The sequence below is a fragment of the Abrus precatorius genome, unplaced genomic scaffold, assembly GCF_003935025.1.
Source record: "Abrus precatorius isolate BTA unplaced genomic scaffold, Abrus_2018 Scaffold8, whole genome shotgun sequence".
Lineage (NCBI taxonomy): Eukaryota > Viridiplantae > Streptophyta > Magnoliopsida > Fabales > Fabaceae > Abrus > Abrus precatorius.
In genome coordinates, this window is record NW_020874428.1 from 35792292 (window position 1) to 35815407 (window position 23116).

General features: G+C 27.8%; 1 protein-coding gene across 1 annotated transcript; it reads left to right on the plus strand.

Moving 5' to 3' along the window:
- Positions 1-11204: 11204 nt before the first annotated feature.
- LOC113874785 (transcription factor CYCLOIDEA) lies at positions 11205-12568 on the plus strand. Its single transcript, XM_027512999.1, has 2 exons — positions 11205-12218; positions 12506-12568. The coding sequence occupies exons 1-2, from the start codon at positions 11205-11207 to the stop codon at positions 12566-12568; spliced, it is 1077 nt and encodes a 358-aa protein (XP_027368800.1).
- The last annotated feature ends 10548 nt before the right edge of the window (positions 12569-23116 follow it).

Genomic DNA, 23116 nt, shown 5'->3' on the forward strand with positions numbered 1-23116 from the left:
CAGAGCAGAACAAAAGGCAAAGATAGTTATGTTTCTAACCCCAAATTTTTAAAGATTTTTTTCATTAATAAATTATAATCTAATTCTAAGAAAATATAAGATGTCAATTGATGTAAAATTTATACATTTGTAGACCTGTATAAAACTTATTAGCTATATTATACAATTAAGTTCTTAATTAAAAAATTAGATAATTTTTATATATACTCACTCTCTTTTTTATGTTATTATTTATCTTATTTTATTGCACCTATCTTTCAAACTTTCTTATCAAAACCACGTATTATTTCCTTTATCAATTTTTTTTTAATCTAACTTGTTTAATCGTGTTATAATTTGTATAAATATCAAGCCTAATAAGATTTTTTAATCGCAGTTAAAAGAAATTTATAATAATTACATTCAAATTTTCAATTTAAAAAATAGAAGTTTAAAACACGTGTTTTAAATTTTTAATTTTTAAAATAACATTTGATCAATTAAGTCAGTATTTCTGTTCGATATTTTTTAATTTGTATCTTTGACATTTTACTTTTCCTTAAGCGTATTAATATAATGTACGAAATATTTATTAGTGTATTTTCATTATGTGGTGAATTAAATTAATTATACTGATTAAAAAAATTGTATGTCTAAAAACGCGTACTTAAATTTAATTAGCTCTAGTAACTTCAAAACCACAATTTATTTTTGTTAATTTCAATAAAACACCTATACTTCCAATAAATTATTATTTTTTATTTGATACAGATTTGTTATTATCATTCTAAATAATTGATGTAAAGATAAATACATATTAAAAGTATTTACATATCAAAATATTTTAAAAAAAACTTTTGTTATTTTCTTAGGAACATAAATTTTGGCACCCCGTTTTAAAGTGTTAAATAGATATAAAATGATGTGATAGAAAAATGAATATAAAATGTAAAATATGTTTTTTATACATCTTTTTATCTACTCGAACTATATATGTTAAAACTATTTCAAAATAAATAAGAGTAAAAAAGTATATCATTATCGAAACTTCAAAGGTACACAGTATGATATTAAAAATCTATACTTAATATTGAACTGTCTGGAATAGGGTTTAATTTTAACAAAAGAAAAAAAAACAATGTATATGCGTGTAATTGATTTCATGTTAATTGTTTTCTTTATTAACATATTTAAAGGGTCTTTTAGGGCAAGTTCTGTAATTATTTTAGAATCATTTTTAAATATACTTAGTTAGTTAATATAAATATAGTATTTATATATATTTTTTTAATTTATCCTTAAATAAGTTATAATCTAGTTGTTACAAGAGGAAACACTTTTTTTGCTAACAACATTAAATGAACTAAAATGTAAATTTAATTATATGGACAAAATTGTAAGTAATTATTGATGATAGGGACTAAGAGTTTTTAGAGTGAGCTAGTAGATAAGTCTTTATAAAAAAATATATAAAAGTAAATAAAATTTTCTTCATAAGTTAAAATTAATTCACATTTTATTATTTTTTAGAAATTATTATGATTACTTTTTAAAAACTGAAAGAAATAAATTATTTTTAATTTATAAAAATATAACAAAAAGTTTATTTAAAAATATTTTTATATGTAAATACCTCTAATATGTATTTATTTTTACATCATTTATTTAGAATGATAATAACAATTATTTTGTATATTATTTTTCCTTTTTTATAAAAGTTTATTTATAAGTTCACTAAAATAGAGTCTAAATATATATTTTAACTAAAAATATATATAAAAAAAAACAATCACGAGGTATTAAATGAAAATATAAACAAAAATTGAAAAATTTTATTTTTAATATATAGAAGTATAAAATAAAAATTCATAGTGCTAGGTTTAAACCACCAAATATAATAAAAAAAATTTGAAAGAAAAAAACATTTATTACACATTTATAATTACTAAATACATATATTTTAACTAAAAATTTGAAAGAAAATAAAGAATTTTTTTTTTTGAGAAACAAAATGGTGAGTAAAAAAATTACAAAGTTTTAAAAGAATTAAAACTTATATATTTAAATAAGATTATTCACTAATTTGAAAATACGATAAAAAACATAAAATTAAAAAATTAACTCCAACTCTTATGACTCAATTTTAACAACTAATTGTAATAAAATATTATTAAAACAATAAATTTTTATTACACTTCTATAATTTTAATACAATGAATAAAATATTTTTATACATTTAAATGATTAAATTTAATTTTAAGGTTGAGATTAACAAAATTTTATATAAAAAGTTGATGGTAAAAAAATAAGAGTACTCTAAAAAAATTAAATTATAATACAAGTTAGTCCTCATTTATAAATTAATTTTTATAGTTAAATTTTATATTTTAATCATTATATAAGTTTTTTAATATTTGGTCCCTCGTGGAAAAAATAAAATTGAAAGCATTTATTTGAGTTGAAACTAAAATATAACTTTTTAAGTAAAGATTATATTTTAAAAATATGTGAAATATATAAACTAAATTTATAATTTAACCGGTATATTTTAATTGAGTTTTGTCTGTTTTGTAGTTGGTGGCCGTTCCGTGATTTTTAACGTAAGTAAAGCCAAAACCAAAATAAAAAATAAAAAAATCTCACTCTGAACAAAATGAAGTTACAGTGGTGTTGCATTAGGTTCAAAACTAAAGTGAAGTATTGTGGGGAACTAAGAGAAAATGGCAAAAGAGAAGCAAAACGTTGAGGAGATCTTGTAATTAAGGAAAACTAATTTTACATTAAAAATTGTGGTATTTTTCATTTTATTAGTTTAGTTTTGAAAAGGTAGCTTCACATATAATACAAATTTTCATAATTTTAAATTATTTTTATAACTTAAAAAAACAATAAAATAGCTTTTTCCAGTAATACTCTATGTTGAACTTTGTTTAATTATTTGAATAGCATATCCAAATGTTGTAACTAAATCATCTATCTTTGTCGCCCCCACCCTATGTTGTCTTTGTCCATGCACCCACACACCATCATAAATGAACCTCGCATTTCTGTGTATAACCTTTACAATTGCTCACTATATTTATGGTATATATAGATATAACCACAAGTGAATATTTCACCAATAACTATATATAGGACCCTGCACCTGAACCACTTTAATTTATCTTATTATGCATTTAGATGGTTTCTGTTTTGTGACTCGCGCTGACACAATAACTAAACACTTCTAGTTGTGATATGTGCTTCTGGCCCCCCTCCTTTATAGTCTTTCTTTTTTTTGTTCCTTCTTCTGTTCATAAAGAAACCCATTTCTTTGCTTGATAATTTCTACTGAATGGCAGACATCGACCCTTCACAAGCAAAATTCCTCTAACAGTCGTGTAAAAATTAATGCACTGTATCATCATCTTTATCATGATATCATACGCAATATGTATGGTAGCCTATTATTGTGTGACCTTTTAGTTCTAAATAAATAGTGTGTTAGTTTTTGTCCTATATCATTTATTGCTTTGAATAGCTGCATTAACCCAACACAAAGTTGAACATCATAGCTCAAATTTTAGTACTTGGATAAGAATAATGAGAAAAACTGCTCTAGAAGATCGTTGACCTTAATAGAATATTATTTTGGATTTTTTTTTTGTTATCCCGGTCCTTTTATATTTTAAATAAACATATGATTAGAATTAAACAGTTATTAAAATTACAAATATAATTATGCATTAATCCTTGAATACATACCCATCTGGGGAGTTTTGAAGAAATGCCACTGTTCCAGGTTGACAATAATTAAGCAACTCATTTTATCAATCTAGGAAAAATGTTCTAAGTTGGATTATGATTAACAATCAACTACTGATCAATTACTTGCTGACAATGAAAGGCTACAGAAGAATCGCTGCTATGCCTAGTAAAATCTATGAATTATAGTGGTGAAGTGGGTCGAATCATGAAATTGATGAAGGTGATTATTTCATATTCTATGTATCTGAAATCAAATTTAACTTGTGCTGTAATTTGTCTGCGCATCAGACCAAGCAATAAAGAACAAAGGTAAGACAATACCCTTAACTTCGTATAAGACATGAAAAGACAGATCTCTTTTAAAAGCACCTCTGATTGTAATCTAACGTTTTCTTTTAGCATATTTTCAGAAAGAATTAATTTAGCGTGCAGTACGGTTCTTAACAGTAAACACATTAAGAAAAATCATCTAATTTAGTACATATTATAAGTCACTCTCTAGTGTCCAAATTAACTTAATTACTCTTTAAGCATGATTCATCCCAGACTTACTGGGTTTATATATACGTATCAGTAGATATCACATTTTAAAATGCCAAATTATCTATCAAAGAATATTTTGTTAAAGCAATAATGAGAATAATAAATATAAATTATTGAATTTTATTTTAATGATTATATTAAAAGAATAACAAACATAACTTTAAGATATTATATCATTAACAGATATTTTTTTTATTAAATATTAATATTTTATTAAGAATAAATTTAAACTATAAAAAATAGTCTAACATGTTATAACTTTAAAATAATTAATTTTATTTATTTATAAGTAATTATTTAATTAAAATTTAAACTTATAATTTTAATATTGAAACTATTTTTATTAAATACATTTTTCACGCACATGCACTTTCCTCCCCTTCTCCTGCACATATATCATATAATTTTATAATTATAAGATAATCCATATTTCTTAAAATGGAATCTTATTCAGGCCTTTTTCTGAGAATTTTAATTATTATTCATCATTTTATATATTGGTCCCTTCATCTAAACCCAATATATCTTTGTCTAGTTTTCCTTTTTAATATGTTTTTGCTTTATTATAATTTACACTTCTTTCGAACAATTTGCTACTTTTATTTAGAAAAATATTTTACAAATACAATTTTGGAATAACAAAAAGTTGTTCTTTTAATTTCAAAATATATAATTTTAGATATGTGTATATAAAAATAAATAAATAATAAAAATTATATATCATATCATATTGTATACAATGTTCAATTTTTTTTATATCCAAGTAATAAAACTAGTTTTTAAAAGGAAATATTCCAAAAAAATATATCATATTAGAAATTTTAATTTTTTTTATGCGTTTCTAGTACTTTTTACTTAAACCTTCCCCAGCAATTAATTAAATATATTGTAAAATGTGAATAACTAAAGTTATACTCAGCCTAATGCACTTCCACATTTTCCGACAATACGGTGAGAGAGACTATGTTTGATCCTTACAGAGATCTTTGAGGGCTTGAAAAGATGATTAAAAATAAATCAAGGGTAAAATTTGATAATTATTTATTTAAATACTTATTTAAAAAAATTATCATTAAAATAATTATTTATGTTATAAATTTAATGATAAATTTTCTTAAAATAAGTTATTTTCATATATAAAAATGATAATTTATATAAAAAAAATTCTTAAATAAATTAAAAATAACTTGTATTTCACTTATTGTGATCAAGTGAGTGCCATTACACATAAAGTGTCTCTCAATGTATTCACATCTCGATATTTAAATTAAGCTACTGTATTTTGGAAAATTAATTAACAAATGGGAGAGAAGTGACCATAATATACAATAAAATAATATTAATAATATACTCTTTAGCGGCTGTTGATTGAAATTTATTAAAAATTATTAATTTAAAAGTAAAAAAATAAAATTAATATAATTTTAACTAATAATAACATATATATTAAAGAATATATTGTTATCATTAACTGATATTGTAAATTAGGAGGTAAAGTGACTGTTTTTTTTTCCTAGCTAAGAATTTTGGGAAGCTAACTTAATAAATAATCAAGAACTGAAACCGAAACAATAATAGTCACTATCAGAGAAGGATGAAAAGTCAACATTGGCTGCTACTAAAAAGATTTACTTTTATAAATTAGAATAACCATACTTAAAACACATCCACATACTCACTCCCCTCATTTATGTGTAGTTTGTATCAGAGTTACATTTAATCATATTAAATAAATTCTGCATGTTTTCATTTTAATTAATTTCGTCCCATGTTTATAATTTGGAATTATTAGTTTGTAAAATTCCTATAAAACGCAATACATCAAGAACAAAAATCCAAATAGCTGTTTATTGCTAAGTTTAGCTCAGAGAAACAACACACACGCAACTGTATCACTATCTGTGCGTGTATGTACAAGTCTAGTACGTATTTATTTGTCATTTTTCTTATTTTGGTACTGGATTTTCGAGTTGTCATTATAGTAAAATTTATAATTTACAATATGTTGTAATATTCCTAAAAATTTACGTCAAACTCCTAACAGAAATGCAACTGTAATATATATATATATATAAAAGAAATTTTTTTTTATTTTTTACAGTCAGCAAAATAATAAATTATAATCTATTAAATAAATTTTTTTAATTCAATGTAATTTTTTTTAGATTTACACAAAATAATAATAACAGATGGCATAGACGAATTCTATTGCAGAACAGTTTCACTTTAATCCTTGGTTTGATATTTGTAGCAATTTTATAATACCACCTTGGTTTATGACTTGTTTGAAAGATACTGCAAATTATTTTTAAATTGTATCATTTAATTTATAGATCATCATTTTAAAAAGTATTTATTAAATAAATATTTAAATAAGCAGTTATACAAATAAACCCTTAAACAACTTCAACCAAGCATGTCACGATTAGCTAATTAATCTATTTAGCAGCTTTACTGCCATAATATCTGAATCGGAACAATGATCGAATTAATAGGTTCAAATTTTAGTTACCACACTAATTATATATGCCCTTGACAGTATCCTATGCAGTGGATTGACCTTTGAAGGTGCTAGTTTTTGCGTGGCTGGTTTCCTTATTAGGCTGCTAACAACTCAATTACTTAGTAGGAATGTTCACTCCTTTCCAAAAGCAAGTATAGTTTGTGTTTTTGTGTCAAACCCACCAAGAGACCTCATTCTTCTTTTCTAGTAAGGTGGCATCCATGCGTGGTGGTCTCACTTTTATTCTTGGCTTGACTTTCAGACATCTCTTCCATCAAATTGTATAAATGTTACTTTCTTTGGTATAGAGGCTTATTAAATAGTAGAAGAATTAATAACCACTGGTTTCATTACTTTGCAATCTTCAACTAGGACTAACATCTATTAATTACATACAAGAGTTGCACTACCATCTACCATAATATTATTCAATTTCTTCTTCCTCATTATCATACCTTAAACAATCATCCAGTATACCTTATAAGAACTTGCTTAGCAATCACACTGTCCGTATACACATTATATGATTAATATTTCATTCAAAATTAATATGGTTCGTATCTTACATTTCCCATTTTTTTTATAATACATCTAGCATAATTTGTTATTGATTATAAAATACAAAGTTAGAAAAAAAACATAAAACTATCTGCATTATTTGTAAAGTTCGAAATTTGAGGTAAACTTTAATTACTTTTTACATGCCTATGATAGTAATCAATGATTATGTGTTATAAATCTGAGTCCTAATCCTTAAATATACATATAATTTTTAATGTCATGCTTTTTTTCTCTCTTTACAACAGACGATTTTACCATCATTTAACAATTATTTCTGTATTTTTAAAAACCTCAAATTCTTAATTATTAACAAGTGTTCTTTTATGTTAATATTTTTTTATATTAATACTTCATTTACATATACTATTGTAACGAGAAATCATCTATATTTTACCCAAAACTGGTTGGTCAATTATAGTGAAAGTGAATCATAAACTTAGACAAATTCTATAGGTAACATTAGGGATCAAATTTAGAATCTTCACTTTGAAAAAAATTATACACCTCAACATAAAAGTTAATCTTAGAATTTTATATATCTATGAAATACTTGCTTAAAGGCCAAAAACAGAAAAATAAAACGAATATCTATAGTTTGAAATTAATTCTTTTTAAATATTTTAACATTTTTCTTTCTGACATAAATTGAATTATTTATACTTTTATTTAAATTTAAAATATTCATACAATGCGCAGGAAGTAATTCATTATTCTTTGATAACCAATCAACACAACGCATTAACAAAGGACCACAGTAGAAATCAAAATCAAAGCCTTTTTTTGTCGATTCTTTAATTCTACCATCGGAGGTAACCCTAACGACTGCTGCTTAGATTTTAATCATCAAATCATTGGGCCCTACCAATAAACATTGATTTGGGAAAGTTGCCTAGGGTGTGAAAGAAACTTTAGGGCCATCTAATCAAATCATAGCAGAAAAAAGATAATACAATTAATGCAAGGAAGAACTTGCTCTCGTTAATCAATTAATTGTATTTGAACTCTAGCTAGCGGACAAGTTCCTCTCATAATGGACGAAGATGGGCATGCTTTCTGCTTTCTGTCAAAAGCTATACTTCAATAACAAATACAGCTTCAAGCAAAAAAATCCAAAAGAGGAACCAAACAATTCTATCTTGGTATCTAGTTACTTCACAGAACATAAACAACCTAGTCAAGTTCTGATGTTGGGGGGAAAAGCCAAGGGAATACTCCAACATGAAAAAAATCTGTATAGCCACCTAAGGTACTTGGGTACCCTCTTGTATATATGTAAAGTTTGCAGAGTAGTTTTTGTTACTTAATGTAATGCCCTAATGACTAGCATTTGTCCTTTCTTCTGGCCCACATATGTATGATATCATATACATGCCTGGTTGGAATTCACGAACTTCACATACTTTCAACACGAGGAGAAAATGCATCAATTATAGGCTTATTACCCATCGGAATTAGAAATGGATATTCAATACTTAGCACAAAATTAATTTCTGCGACAAATTACGGAAACCCTTTTTTTAGGCATCAAAGCTAAAATCTCACTATCAACGTCTTTGTTTTAATTTCCAGAGTTGGATTTATTTATTTATTCTTAAGAGTGCATACTTATATATTGTCCCTCTCAAAAAACCCACAAATGTACGCCTTTCTTCCTTTTATTTATTTTTTTAAAAAAGAAACAGCGATGCTTATAAAATAAATGAGTTGAAATTAAAGCTTGCAATTTCAACCACAAAAGTATTTTTGTTTCTTTTTCTTCATATGGTACAGACAGAAAAAAAGAAAAACAATCCCTATATATATATAGAAGCGAAATAAAAGCATTTTGAGAATATTTAACCTCGACTTTATAGAGGATAATTGTGCAATCGCAATCAAGCACTCGAACATATGTATGTACTACATAAATTCACCACTGCTTTGTTGTCATAGTTATCTCCTGCTTGAAAGCAACCCCAGAACAACCCTTTGCTTTGCCATATATCGTGTGGTCCTTGTAATTATGCCAGTCTAAAGTGGTCTTGATCGAGACTGCTTAGCTAGAGAGAGAGAGAGAGAGAGAGAGAGAGAGAGGGTTGGAGATATAAGTGGGGAGGACGGCATGTATAAATAGAAAGACAGATAAAGAGAGAGAGAAAAAAAAAAAAAACAGAAAAATTTGGTGTACTATAGAGCGCTTTCAAGTGTGGATGGACTATTGCCATTTTGACAAGAAGTTGAGAGAGATCATGGGGTGTTTTTGAATCTATGGCAAGTTGCAATTGGTTATTAGGGCTTGGAAGGTGTCATACTCTATACATATATGCCAGTGGCAAGTACAAGCACAAGTGCACAATTGCACAAGCATTTCTATCCTGCTTCCTTTCTTTCTTCATAGAGAGGTAGACAGATAGAGAGAGAGAGAGAGAACCTACTTAGCTATATATGTCAAACCAAGCAGAACCGATAAGCACGCAGCACGCATGGGAAGGAGAACCAACAACAACATTCTCTAATAGACTCTGATATCGATAGATAGATACATACATTGACATCTACCACAACACAATGAGAGATAGAGATAGAGATAGATAGAGAGATAGAGAGAGAGTGAGTGATATATAGCGCATCTCTTTTTGGTGAAAGTGACTACCTGAGCAACCCCAGTCAAAGGGAGCATTGGCTACCATTGCAAGCCCGTTGGATGGAAATAATTGTACTTTGTTTCCACCATTATCTACTTTTAGGGCTAGAGACATACTGACACGTGGAGGTTTACAACAGTGAATCAAAATTATAGTTAAAAAAGACAAAGGGAATAACAAGAAGAAATGAAATTATTTGAGTTATGTGAATCTTCCCATAAAAAGTCACGGCATGTGACATCCCACTCCTACGCACCACACTTTGTGGGACAAAGGAAGAACCCAAATAGTAAATTTAATTAAATGCTTATTCAATATGCGAAAATTTGTTCATAACAAAAAGTACTTATTTTAACAAAATTGTTTTATGAAACCTATTTAAAAATTAAAAACAATTCTCATAAATTTTATAAAAACTGTGCTAAGTAACAGTCCCTATGTGAGATTGGTAGGGAGTAGCAAATTAAAGGTGTGAGGAGTGGGGGAAAGTGAGGGAGGGAAAGGAAGTTGGTTTTAGTTTTCTGTCAACTCGCATCTGTGCTGTGCGCACCACGTGAAGTGGCACAAATTATAACTTTTCCTATCCACTCACTTCTCTCAAATTTATCGTTCTAAAGAGATCATAACTTTTTGCTCAAAAGAAACGATTAAGAAAAAGGATGCCCCTTGTCTACAATAAATTGCTCTTGTTGGGTCCTTTGTCTCTCACATTATCTCTACTCTAGTACTCACTCACTCACTACTAGCTCTTCTTCTCCCTCTCTCATAATTCAACCCTCATGCTTATAAGGTATTATTGTCCATGTGCTGTCATTCTCAAACTGTGGTACTTTGCTTGAGGAAGCCAATTGTACTATGCTACCACTCTCTCACACACACACGCACCCCTCCACACACACACACGAACACAAACATACGGTGGTGCATCATATCCGTAGCCGTGTCCCTCTCACTCACTCACTCACTCACTCACCTTTAGGTAAAAAAAACAGTATTAATTATTTAGATAGGGGTGTCTTTCTCAAATTATGTCTTCCTTTACTTGTTGCAGGAAACAGGCAAAACAAAAAAATGAAGGGATGGATGGAAAATGATGGATTTAATAGCTGCTATCTTTCTTTTTCAATAGGAGAGTGAACATGTCGTTCTCAGGTTTTGGAAGGCCCAACCAATAACCAGGTGCATCTTATTGAAGGCTAGGGTTATTTGGTGCAGTCTCAGCTAATCTTATTATTCATATTCCAGAGATGTATTCCTCAAATACCTCCCTCAACGGCAATGACCTAATCTCGTACCCTAACCAACCATTTTGCTTTAGGCCTTTTTCCTTTGAAAGCAACCCAACTTATAATTCTTCAAAAGAGGAAACCAATTCCAATTACGCCCTCCCTCCTCCTCCTTTGTCCTTTTTTCAATTCCCCTTTGAAGACAATATCTTCCTCGAACAACACCATGACTTGTTACTTCACCACCACCAATCTCTAGCAGACCCTCCACTTGTTAACATGGAGCTTCCACCAATTATTCCTTGTGCACAAGGCACCACCACCACAATGATGGATCACACACCTAGAAAGAGATCCAGCAAGAGAGATCGCCACAGTAAAATCAACACCGCACGAGGACTCAGGGATCGAAGAATGAGGTTGTCCCTTGAAGTTGCCAAGAGCTTTTTTGGCTTGCAAGACATGCTAGGCTTTGACAAAGCCAGCAAAACTGTGGAGTGGTTACTGAACCAAGCCAAAGTTGAAATCAAACAACTTGTTAGAGAGAAGAGTGGTGGTGGTGCTGCCAAGAGTGCATCCTCAACTTCGGAATGTGAAGGGGTGTCAAGCTTGGACGAGGTCGTGGTAAGTGGAGTTAACCAAGAACAAGAGAGGGAGCCACACGTGAAGAGAAGAACGAGTAAGCTTTGTAGAAAAAGTGCATTCAATCCTATTGGTAAGGAATCGAGGGAAAAGGCAAGAGAAAGGGCAAGAGAACGTACAAGAGAAAAGATGAGGACTCGGAACCTGAACCGTTTGAGTTCATGGAATCCCTTTGAAACGGTAGAAGAATCTGCAGGTACTCAGAGCCAAAGCGTGAATCATCCCTCCTTGGATGTTCAACTTGCTGAGGCCGAAGAACCAAGTTCTCACGCGAAAGAGCATTTGGGAACCGTAGAGGACATGGCGCACGAAGATAATTCTTTGGTGATCATGAGCAAGTGGAGCCCAACTGTGATGTTCAATTCTCTCAATAACCCAGCAATCCTTCAAGAGGTAAGTTCAAATTAGCGATACAGATCAAGAAATTAAAAATAAGATTTTATTAAAAAATTTTGCTAACATATTTCATCGTAATTTTTAATATAAACATTTTGTTTATTTAATTGTTAGTAAGGTGCTTAAGTTATATGCATGCTTGGTCTAACAATTAGTATGTTTTATGTGTCAATGACAACCATGCATGTTCTATGTTTATGGAGTGCATATATATATGCAAGATCGATCAACTTTATCGGTAATGTTTCTGATGATCATTCATCCTTTCATGAAATTGTTTGCAGCATCAATATGCAGAATTTCAGTCCTTGGGAAAATCTTGGGAGGCCTACAACAATCACATCTAATATCTATGCTCAATTGCTCATCAATTGCACCCCCATCATCTTTTTATGTGTCAGCAGAATAAAATACAATCATGCTATGTATTTCTTTACTTTCCTTTTGGCATGTAATGTGGTAAGGTATCTTCCATCTATTGGCATATGGGTGGGAAACAATATTTCGTGAATAGTTGTATGTCATCTCCATAAACTGTTATCTCTTTCTTGTTTCTGCTCTCTGACCTCCATATTTATTAAAAATTCATTAATGTCTCGTAATTGTCTTAATTAAGAATATAATTAATTGAATCCTTTTCCCAACTCTGGTTGGATGTGTGTTAACTTTACCAGTTTTAACATTTTAGCTTTGGCATGTTTCAATTTATGCAGTTATTGCCGCCATATCCATTCACACAATAGTCTTGTTGATGCTACTTGACATATTTTCTTGTTGTGGTTGTTTTTTTTCAAAATCCAATCATCCCTTGAAAAGTGTTAGGGTTACCTCTCAGATGTATGTATGTTTCTAATTGTTTGTGGATAGCTTCATAAATCCTAAGTGTATTCCAATTTGTGAATTCAGTATAGCTTTATAGACGTGACTGAATTGACACTTGGGTGATGATCCACTATAAATCCACTTCCAGTACATGTATGATTAGCTTATCCGTTTGAATGTTCGACATAATTATATATTTAGCCTGATTATAACACCGGATTTAAGAAGACAAATAAAGACGAAGCTAAACACGTAAAGGAATGTTAATTGAGACAAAAATATAAAATAAATTTAAAATATCTAGTTTTGAAAATTGGCAGATAGTAAAATTAGAAGGCTTGGATGAAAAAAACAGTTCCAACAGAGAAAAATTAAAAAATATATATTTTGGGAGAATTTATTTACGAAGTCTCAAAAATAGATTCCATACATATTTACGAAGTCTTAAAATATCAAGTTCGTATATTTTATAGCAAGAAACGCTATTTCGATGATTTGTCAAAGGTTAAGAGATCATTAAAGTAATTTGTCTCTTCTAATAATTTTTTATATGCATGATTAATAATCAAATTCTAGCATATTTAAGAGAATCAGTTGTATCGATCGAATTTTGTTGATACTTCAGTAAACTATATAAATCATCTTGTGCCAGAATGTAGGGCTTTTAATTACTAATTATAAGTTGTTTTGTATGATCAATAAATAGGGATTAGTTGACTCCAATGACATATTCGTCCATGAACACAAGAAATTCATATGCTTGTAAGCGACAATTATGTGCAATAGAGGTGATTACATAAATTGTTTGGTACGTTTGTCGTGTATTTTTTTTTCACATACATCTTTCCATAGTTTTCTTAATTATTTCCATTTATCTAATTTTTATGTTTAAACAAGGGGTGTTCTCAAGCTTGTGTTTTAAAAGAATATGATGTTTGATTATGCTTTCAAAAACGATCTATATATGTGTGGCTTAATTGCTTTTTCTTTCTTTCTTTTTTTATTTGAGGGTTATGGGAGGGGTTAGGAGAATCGTTTCGTTTTAGCTTGTGAGAAAGAAGTAGATATGAATAAGTTGGAGATCATGAACAGAGTAGAAGGAGAAGAAAACTTCACGAGTTATAGATGAATAAACAAATATAAAACATTTTGCTGCCATTAGGGGGGGGGGGGTGTTTGAGCAAATAAATAAATAAATATACAATAGCAAACTTTCCTACTCATTATATCTGATACTTATTGGATTGATTACTTATGTTTATTTCATTAATTATTACAAGTATAATTTAAAATTATAAAAAATAAGGTTGGTAAAGATAATTTGTAAGGGAATTATCAAATACAAACATAATATATAAAAGAAACGATAGAAATATAATTTACCACAAAATAAATGTCAGTATAATAGGAGCAAAATATAGAGGAAGGTTATGCTAATTACCCTTTTACCCCCATTGGAAATTTTATGTCAGATGTAATCATACTAAATCAGTTCTTTAGTCATTTCATCAAATTCAGAAAATACTACCACGCACTTGACATTATTTTACAAAAAGAGCTTTAAAGAAATGACAGATTTTGCTTTTCTATATGGTGTTTCCTCTATGGGTGGAGAAATGATCAAATTTAAAAATACCCATCAAACGCTTAAATTTAATCCACAAAATTTTGAACCACAACTGTTAGCAGGGATACGCAATAATGAGTATGTCTAGTATGGTACGATAATATTTTGGAAAACAAAAATAGTACGATAATATTTGTGTTTATACCATTGTTTCAGAAGATAATTTAGACGTAGATTTAAATTGGCGCAAATAATAATTTAAGTATTCATTCAGAAAAATTCAATGAAGATTTGTAAATTCAAAGCTATTATTTGCATTCCAATTAAATAAATAATAATGCTCCATTTCAATTATGTCCTTTTTGAACAAACTAATAAAACAAGACACTGTGTCCATTCAGAATAATAAATAGTGATAAAAAAGAAAATGTTATTTTTAAGTATATCATTTAAGTTAATTTTAAAAACATAAAAAAAAAAATTCACCTCTTTATTAACAACAGACATTCCTCACTACAGAAAAAAAAAATTACTAACAAATTTTTTCTTTATTTAGCTTTTGTCAGTATAGTTTTTTAATTATGATAAAATTTAAGTAACGAAATGAAAAAAATATAAACATTAAACGTCTATATTGACAACAAAATATATATTTTTAACAACATTACATACATATAGTATATTTCAAAACATATACTAATAAAGTTATTTATTAATATAATGTATCATATTATTAACATAGTTTGGGTGTGTTACATAACATGGACCTATTCCGGAGGCTGGTCTTAATATTCCATTCCGTGCGGTCAAAAGTGAACAGTGAAGAAAGGAAAAGATAAGGAGAATGAGATTGCATTCTACAGAAACACAAGTCCTTAATACAGCAGTAAAGAGAAAGAATGCAAAGAGTTACTGTTTTGGTTCAGAATATCAGCTGCAGTGCCACTCCTACTGGTGTGTGTGCCTTTGTTTCTTTCTATCAGTGAGAGAAGGAATCTAAAAAGTTTCAATTATTAGTTCAGTTTCCTAACGGAAATTTTGTTGGATAAACCTCTAATTTACACACAGAAAAAAACCTACCTTCTTCCTGGGTTTTAATTTTCAAATGAGATTTTACCATTTATATAAAGTTTCTGAATTGGAAAATTTTGGGAGCAACCTGCACTAATACCTAACTATAGAAGTTGTTTAGTTGTAAAAAGATGAATCCAGCTTTAAGAGTTTGAATTATAATTTTTAGAATAATTTCCCTGACACCCAAAATTATGTAAGCATCAGAAAAGATCTAGAAAATCATAAACAATTATACTTACCAAGTTCTTTTTATAAATTTAATCTACTCAACATTGCATGAAATAACATAAACGATTAATACATTATTATTCCTCGATATTAATTGATTCAAAAAAATCTTTACTGGGTTTATTTGTTTTTTAGTGTCATTTATTTTTTACATATAATAAATATTTATGCTTCTCTATGTAACATCTATTTTATAAAATAATAAGAAGCTTGTTACAAAGATTTGTAAAAAATAAAACACAACTCAAAATGATAAGAAAAATGTTTTCTATTTAATACAAAAACTGGAATAAATTTTTTCTCAAAAATAATTTTTTTAATTTCTCTTTAAAAAATCAATAACATGGAATGATTATTTCTTTACAATAATTTAAACCAAATATCCATAAAGGAATATTCCAGATTAAATTCTTTCTTCTTCTCAATCATCGGGATTCTTTGCTGCAGAGACCCCGTGTTTCAGAAATAAATATAAAAGAGAAAATTTTCAGCCCTAATATATTCTTTCAAATCTGTTTTCTTATAATTTCCTGTTCCTTTCTCCCTCTCAATCATGAATTCCAGGAAAATCAATGCAAAGCTTAACCAGAAACAGGGAAACTTCAAAAAAGATAACATAAGCATGTAAATACCCTAACAAAACCAGGATGAAATCCAGAAACCCACCCAAAAGATGATAAAACCAAAACCTGAACGGTTGAATACATTACTGTGAATTGGTGCTAAATCCAAAAATCATCATGTGAATAAACTCACAAATAAATGTGCAAAATCTATTTTTTTTTTATTTAGAAAAGAAAATCAAGAAGAAACAAGAACAAGATCAGAAAGGAGGCCCTAAACACTAGAGTACCATGCTGGGTCTCTTCCACATATAGTAAATTAGTAATTTAAATTTTTTGGCTAGATCCAAATACTCATTAATTTTTAGCAGCAAAGCTATAGAAGAAGAAAATGAAATATAATCCTAGAAACAAAAACAGCCAGCCCAGATATACACCTATGTGCATCTGCAGCTACAGAAATTACCCAGATGTTCAAAAAGTTATCTTTAGCTGCGAGGAATCAAAGGAATCAACTTTTTCAGTAAACAAAAATGGTGTCCAACACCCTAAATGTGAAACCCATTTTGGGCTTTAATTTCTCTGTACTTTATCACTAGATAATTACAGAAGAAAGAAAGAACATATATGTGACATATATAACCAAAGGAAGAGAATTAGCATATACCCGGATCGAGAAATGAGATAGATATAATAGCAAATCCTATAAAATACATATGCAGATATGGTTAGGCAGAGCGGGTTGTTCTGAGTTCTGACTCATATGTTACAAAGTCTGAGAAGCCCTAGCTAGGTAGGAAAGATAAGTTGAACAGTGAGTGGCATAGCATTCACGCCTGAGAAGCCCTAATGGCTATGGATAACGGAAAAGACTGGCATGTCTATGAATGATTGACCATTTGACCCTACTATTGTGAGCTTGCTCAAATGGAAAACACCAAACCGAGGGTGGCTGTTCTCAAATAGCAACACTTAGTGCCGTCCTTGTTTGATAGAAAATGACATTAATTTCTCTTCCATCACATGTATATGCTATAATTCTATTCTATCTGGAAATTTTTAGCATGATAGAATTAAAGATAAAATACACTATATCTCTTTATGTCAGCTTAATTTCTGTGATATTAATCATTTTAGTTCTTTAAGAAAGGTTTACCAGGAGACGAAAATATTCAAATTACATAAAATATAATTTACCCTACAATCAAAGAAAATATTCAAATTACTTTTTTAAGATTTCTTTATATTAAGTAATCAAGAAAATAAAATATTTTTTATATATACAGGACTAAATTTGAGATAATGTTATAGAGAATTAGATATGTACTATCTGAACTTTTTGAAAAAAGGTGTTAGGCTTGAAAGATTATTATTAGGGCAAGAAAATAATTGCACAAGGACAAGTGCCTGTTTTTTCTGCAACTTATCTAACCCTCAGTCCTTGGCCTGTCTGTCACTTTTGGTTTTTGCTCTTCTTAAGATACCAATGCCTTTAAATTAAAGGGAAACGTGAAAAAGAAAAGCAAAAACAATTTCCTTTTTACATAATTTTGAGGGATAACTTTAAGTTATTTCTTTTATTTTTAGATATATTTTTTAGATGCTTGTATGTAAAAACATAAAAATAATTATATACAACATTAATTCTCAGTTGTCAACAAACAATAGATGGTGATTGACAATCTATATATTCAATTTTTATACAAATTTAGCAGTTCTTTTTATCATCGATTATTAAAAACAATGTTTTATGACTATCAATAAAAATTAAAAGCTACTGTAATATTTTATTTTAAGTGTCGTATAGTATTTAATCCTGCCTAATCTATTTTTACACAAATTTGAAATCAACATAGACGTATCATTCTATTAGTAATTATTTATTTATTTTAAAATTTACTAATATTGTTTTTTGTGTTGTAAAGATAATATATTATATGTACATTTTATTTTATTTTTCTCTCCAAAACAATTAGACCTGCAACTACTGTATTGAGAAAAAGTGGATACTCTTTACATTTACTTTTTGATTTTTGGAAAAAACCATGATAGTATTATATGCTACTGTTAATAGAAAAAAAATGTGCATTCTTAGGAGAAAAAGGAAGGGGTGCATAGTGTTCATTAATATTCCTAAATTAAGAATCTTCTCATTATGCTTCTATTTCATTAATATTAATTTTCTCTCCACTCTTCACTCTCCATTCATTCGATTTTATTTTTTTTACAAAATTTCTAATCACTTTTAAGTGGGCGCATGTGTTTTTAACACCAATCAAGTGTATCATAGACTTACGAAACTTGTTTTAGTAATGAGTGTACTGAAATTGAGGACTGACCAAGTTTTACACTCCTATTGGGTCTGAGAAAAAAAAATTACTATTTTAAAAATAAATATTTAATTTTATTTTTTATATTTTATTTTTAAAATTGTATAAATAATTCTAAATATTGAAAATTATTTTCTAAAAAACTCAACTTCAGTCTTTCTTACACAGTCCCTCTCTCGTTCAAATACAAAATGTCTTTCTATCCTTCCTCATTTCATTTCCTTCAACTAAATATGTCATTAGCCTCAAAGTAAATACATTTGACACTAAATATTTCCGTCTAATCAGTGTCACAGGATTGAATTGAGATAATATAAACTTAAATCAACTCTAAAATTGGAGAAAAAAGAATTGCACAAGACATTTTCTACGATAATTTGTTTACTTAATCATATGTATAATTAATTGATGTCGGATCTTCAACAAGGTCAAGAGAGACAAATAATTAAAGCATAGGAAACGATGGATGATCCCTTTATATGTGAGGTTAAAAATTAATACAATGCTAATTCATACCAAACGAAAAATAACTTGAGCATATTCGATAGGTGTAAAATTTAATGAACTTGAAATACCTATTTAATTTATTATTTTTATACTGACACACATGTATTATTAGGTTTTAAGCCTTTATTGTTAGTTATGTACTGGTTAGTAAGAAATCAAGTTTATTTTAAATAATGCTAAAAAGTATTGTGCATAATTATAAACAAATTATATTTTTGTAATTTATACACGACAATGCACAATGGTATGAAACACAAGGAATTTTAAATGATACAAGTTTTTATCAAAAAGTGGAAAATTAATTAAAAAAAGTGGAATTGTGAAATAAATATTATATTCTTTTACAAAAGTCACACGTGTTGGATACAAAATCTATTTTTTTTATAAAAAAAACAAGTTATAATACTAAGTGAGTCATGTTTTGTACATACGATCTAATTATAATAAGACAGACATGTACACATACAGAACACCCAATATTTAGTTTTTTTTTTTTAAGTTACGTTGATATATCGTAATTGCAAAACACTATTTTTTTCTTTTTTTAAATAAGGAAAAAAGTAGGTAGTAAATTTAATAAAATATAAATTTAAATTAACTCATAATTTACAAGTACAATTACATATTTTTATTAAAAAATGAAAAGTTAATAATATTATTTTGTGAATAAATAATTTTTTAAAATAAATTTTTTGCATTAAAAAAATATGTAATTGTATTTATGTTATATTTTGAACATTCGAGTTTATAAAATAATATTTATAAAATAAAGAATTTGTTATAATCAACACCTATGACTTTGCGTAACAAAAATTATTAAATTAATATGTACTACAATTTATCAAATTTTTAATTATTAATTTTAATTATACTTAAATGCCTGTTCCGTCCTTGTACAAAATTTATTTATAGTCCTGCGTTATTTTTAAAATAGTTTATATTGCTATTCATTAAGGGGGACAACTATAAGACTTCTTATGTTGTTTTCGGTGTATTTCTATTTATGTTTTCATGAAACTCATCATTTTGCTTAATATACATAATATATTTATTTACTCTAGCTATTATACATGGCTCAACTCTCTTCATTTTGATTTTTTTTACATATATAAAATTAAACAATAATAATAACATGACTTCAATCCTGTTGATGCGATTTGACCAAAAGTTGACAACAAAAATTGATTGATCTTAGTGACAGAATTTAAGATCATATCGTTTTCAATGAGAAGCATGCATATTAGTTGGCATAGTAACGATGAAGAAATATAGGATATTTAAATGAACAGAATTTTTATGCATAAAATAGCATTATAAAGTCGTAATAACTAAGCAGAAAAAAACAGGTAATTAACAGGACATGGAAAAGAAAGCAAACAAGTTGCACTGTCCATTTTAATATCAACATTAAATCAGCGATGTTCCATTTGTTACAAAACAAACACTCACCTCAAAGTGACCAAACCAACCGTGTAATCAAATCATGCGCATGCACAACACGTTACATATACTTGAGCATACTGACAGGACCTACAATCTTGTTCATTTCAAGATGCAAATAACATAAACTCAGCAAGAAAAGAAACACAATAATACATATCATATCATTAACAAGGAAAATATTTTATCTGTCACAAAAATCAACTTCTATATAAACTAAATATTAAATATACGTTAATAAAGTGCAAATCTCTATTAGATGCTGAATTGATGATTAATGGGATAACACATGCACCTTCCATTATGGATCTTCCCACGTTGGTTTTTCCGATAAAAATTAGTCTGAAAATTTGGGTGACGACTAATGGGATTGTAGAAAGGGGAAAGGGGGTGGAGAAAAACTTAGGACTCACAGCAGCAGCCCTTTGACATCAATTAAATTGGACGACTAGATTATTTATCCAATATTCATTTCACTAATATTATGAAAATATTTCTTTGATCATTATTTTAGATAAGTTCAAATATTTTACTGTCTAATGATAGATTGTTACAGAATAAATTCGATCTTCAATCATTTTACGATACCAGTTTATTTATTTATAAACTTGGTCTTATCAAAGCTTTTATTCCAGGCATTTAATGATTCTTAATAATTTCTTATGTGAATAAAACGACATCAATAATGTTATATATTTTGAACATTCATTGATATTAACTAATTCAAGGACCTAGTCGAAGGGAGATGAAAGTAAATATAATCTCTCTCTCTCTCTCTCTCTCTCTCTCTCTCTCTCTCTATATATATATATATATATATATTATATTTTTGGATAAATTACATTTACGTTTGTTGAAGTTTAACAAAATGTTGCTTTTCTATATTTTTATTATTTTAATCTTTTTTAATTTATATAATTATATAAAAATTAAATAAAAATTTATTAAATTTTAAGAAGTGCCAATGTATTTAACATGCACTATCTTTAATTAAAAATTGAATATCAAATATTTTAATATAAATATATTATTGAAATAAATATAATCCCGTTCATAGTTACTATAACTAAAAAACTTAATTATTCATTATTTATACTAATTATATATATAAATATATTTACTTTAGAAATATTTTGGGATGGAGACCAAGACCCCCTTACTCCCCCTATATCTGTCCCTGAATAAATTTCCCTCAATATATTTATATAACATTTAAATGTTTTTTCATTTGTATTTCTTTATATATGTTACATAATTAAGTTTTATAATATATATTCATAGATTCTCATGAGAGCAGACCCATTTGCAAATGAAAAAAAAAATAACGTTATTTTTGTTTTATATGAATATAAATATCATAAGCGATAACGGAAAACAATAATGTGCTTCAATAAAGAAAAACATTGTATTCATATTAAAAATGGACTTAAAACATGAGAATATCATGATGAGGATCTTATTATAATATGGATTTAATTAAAAAGTACAGTGTAAATAAGTAAAAGTTAATGTTTTGTTTACATTTGATTAGGTGCTATAAAAATAACTTCGTGAAGAATAGTGAAAGAAATTATTATATAATAATTTTTTAACGAAAGTGATATGAAAAATGTGGCATAATTTGTCATTCTCTGCCTTTTTTTTTCTTTCTTAAACTGAGTATTTAAGGATCCTCTCATGTTAATGAAAAATTATACCAATATCTTATTAAAAAAAAAAAGACAAAGACACAAAACTAAAATTAAAAAATCTATATAAACAATAAGTAAATTTTACAATAATTTTTGTGTAATTTTTATCATAAAATGACATTATCATTGTTTCTCGTTAATAGGAAAGAGAATCCACATTTATCTACTAAAACATAACTGGGTCAATTCATGATTAATCTGCAGAGAAAACTTATTTGTATTATACAGTAATGCTATGCATTACATTATAAAACAATATATATCTTTGGAATATTTACGTCATTCATTTCATCAAATCAATTTCATTTAAATTAGTAATTAAAACAATTTATTTGGTATGATTATATTACACATTCCGTGGGTTTAAATTTCACCACACTTCATCATATAATTTCTTCATCCATTTCATTTGTTTAGCAAAAAAAAAGCTTCACCCATTTCTTATCTATACAGTAAATTGCATCCCGACAACATTTTATAAGTACATCAAACTATACATATGGTTTTGGACAGAAAGGATAAATAAACAAAAATATTTATTGAATGCCACCATAAGAAAACAAATCGAACATCATAGAAAGAAGAAAATCTATATGACCCAAAAATTAGGAAACGGGAATCTGTAACAGTGTACGAAATTACATATCTGTATAGAAAATAAGGTCGTTGGAAA

Bases quoted from the DNA above. Each gene is read 5' to 3' on its own strand.
- LOC113874785 (XM_027512999.1), top strand. From the start codon at position 11,205: ATGTATTCCTCAAATACCTCCCTCAACGGCAATGACCTAATCTCGTAC. The intron at 12,219-12,505 runs GTAAGTTCAAAT...AATTGTTTGCAG, and splicing joins ACCCAGCAATCCTTCAAGAG to CATCAATATGCAGAATTTCA.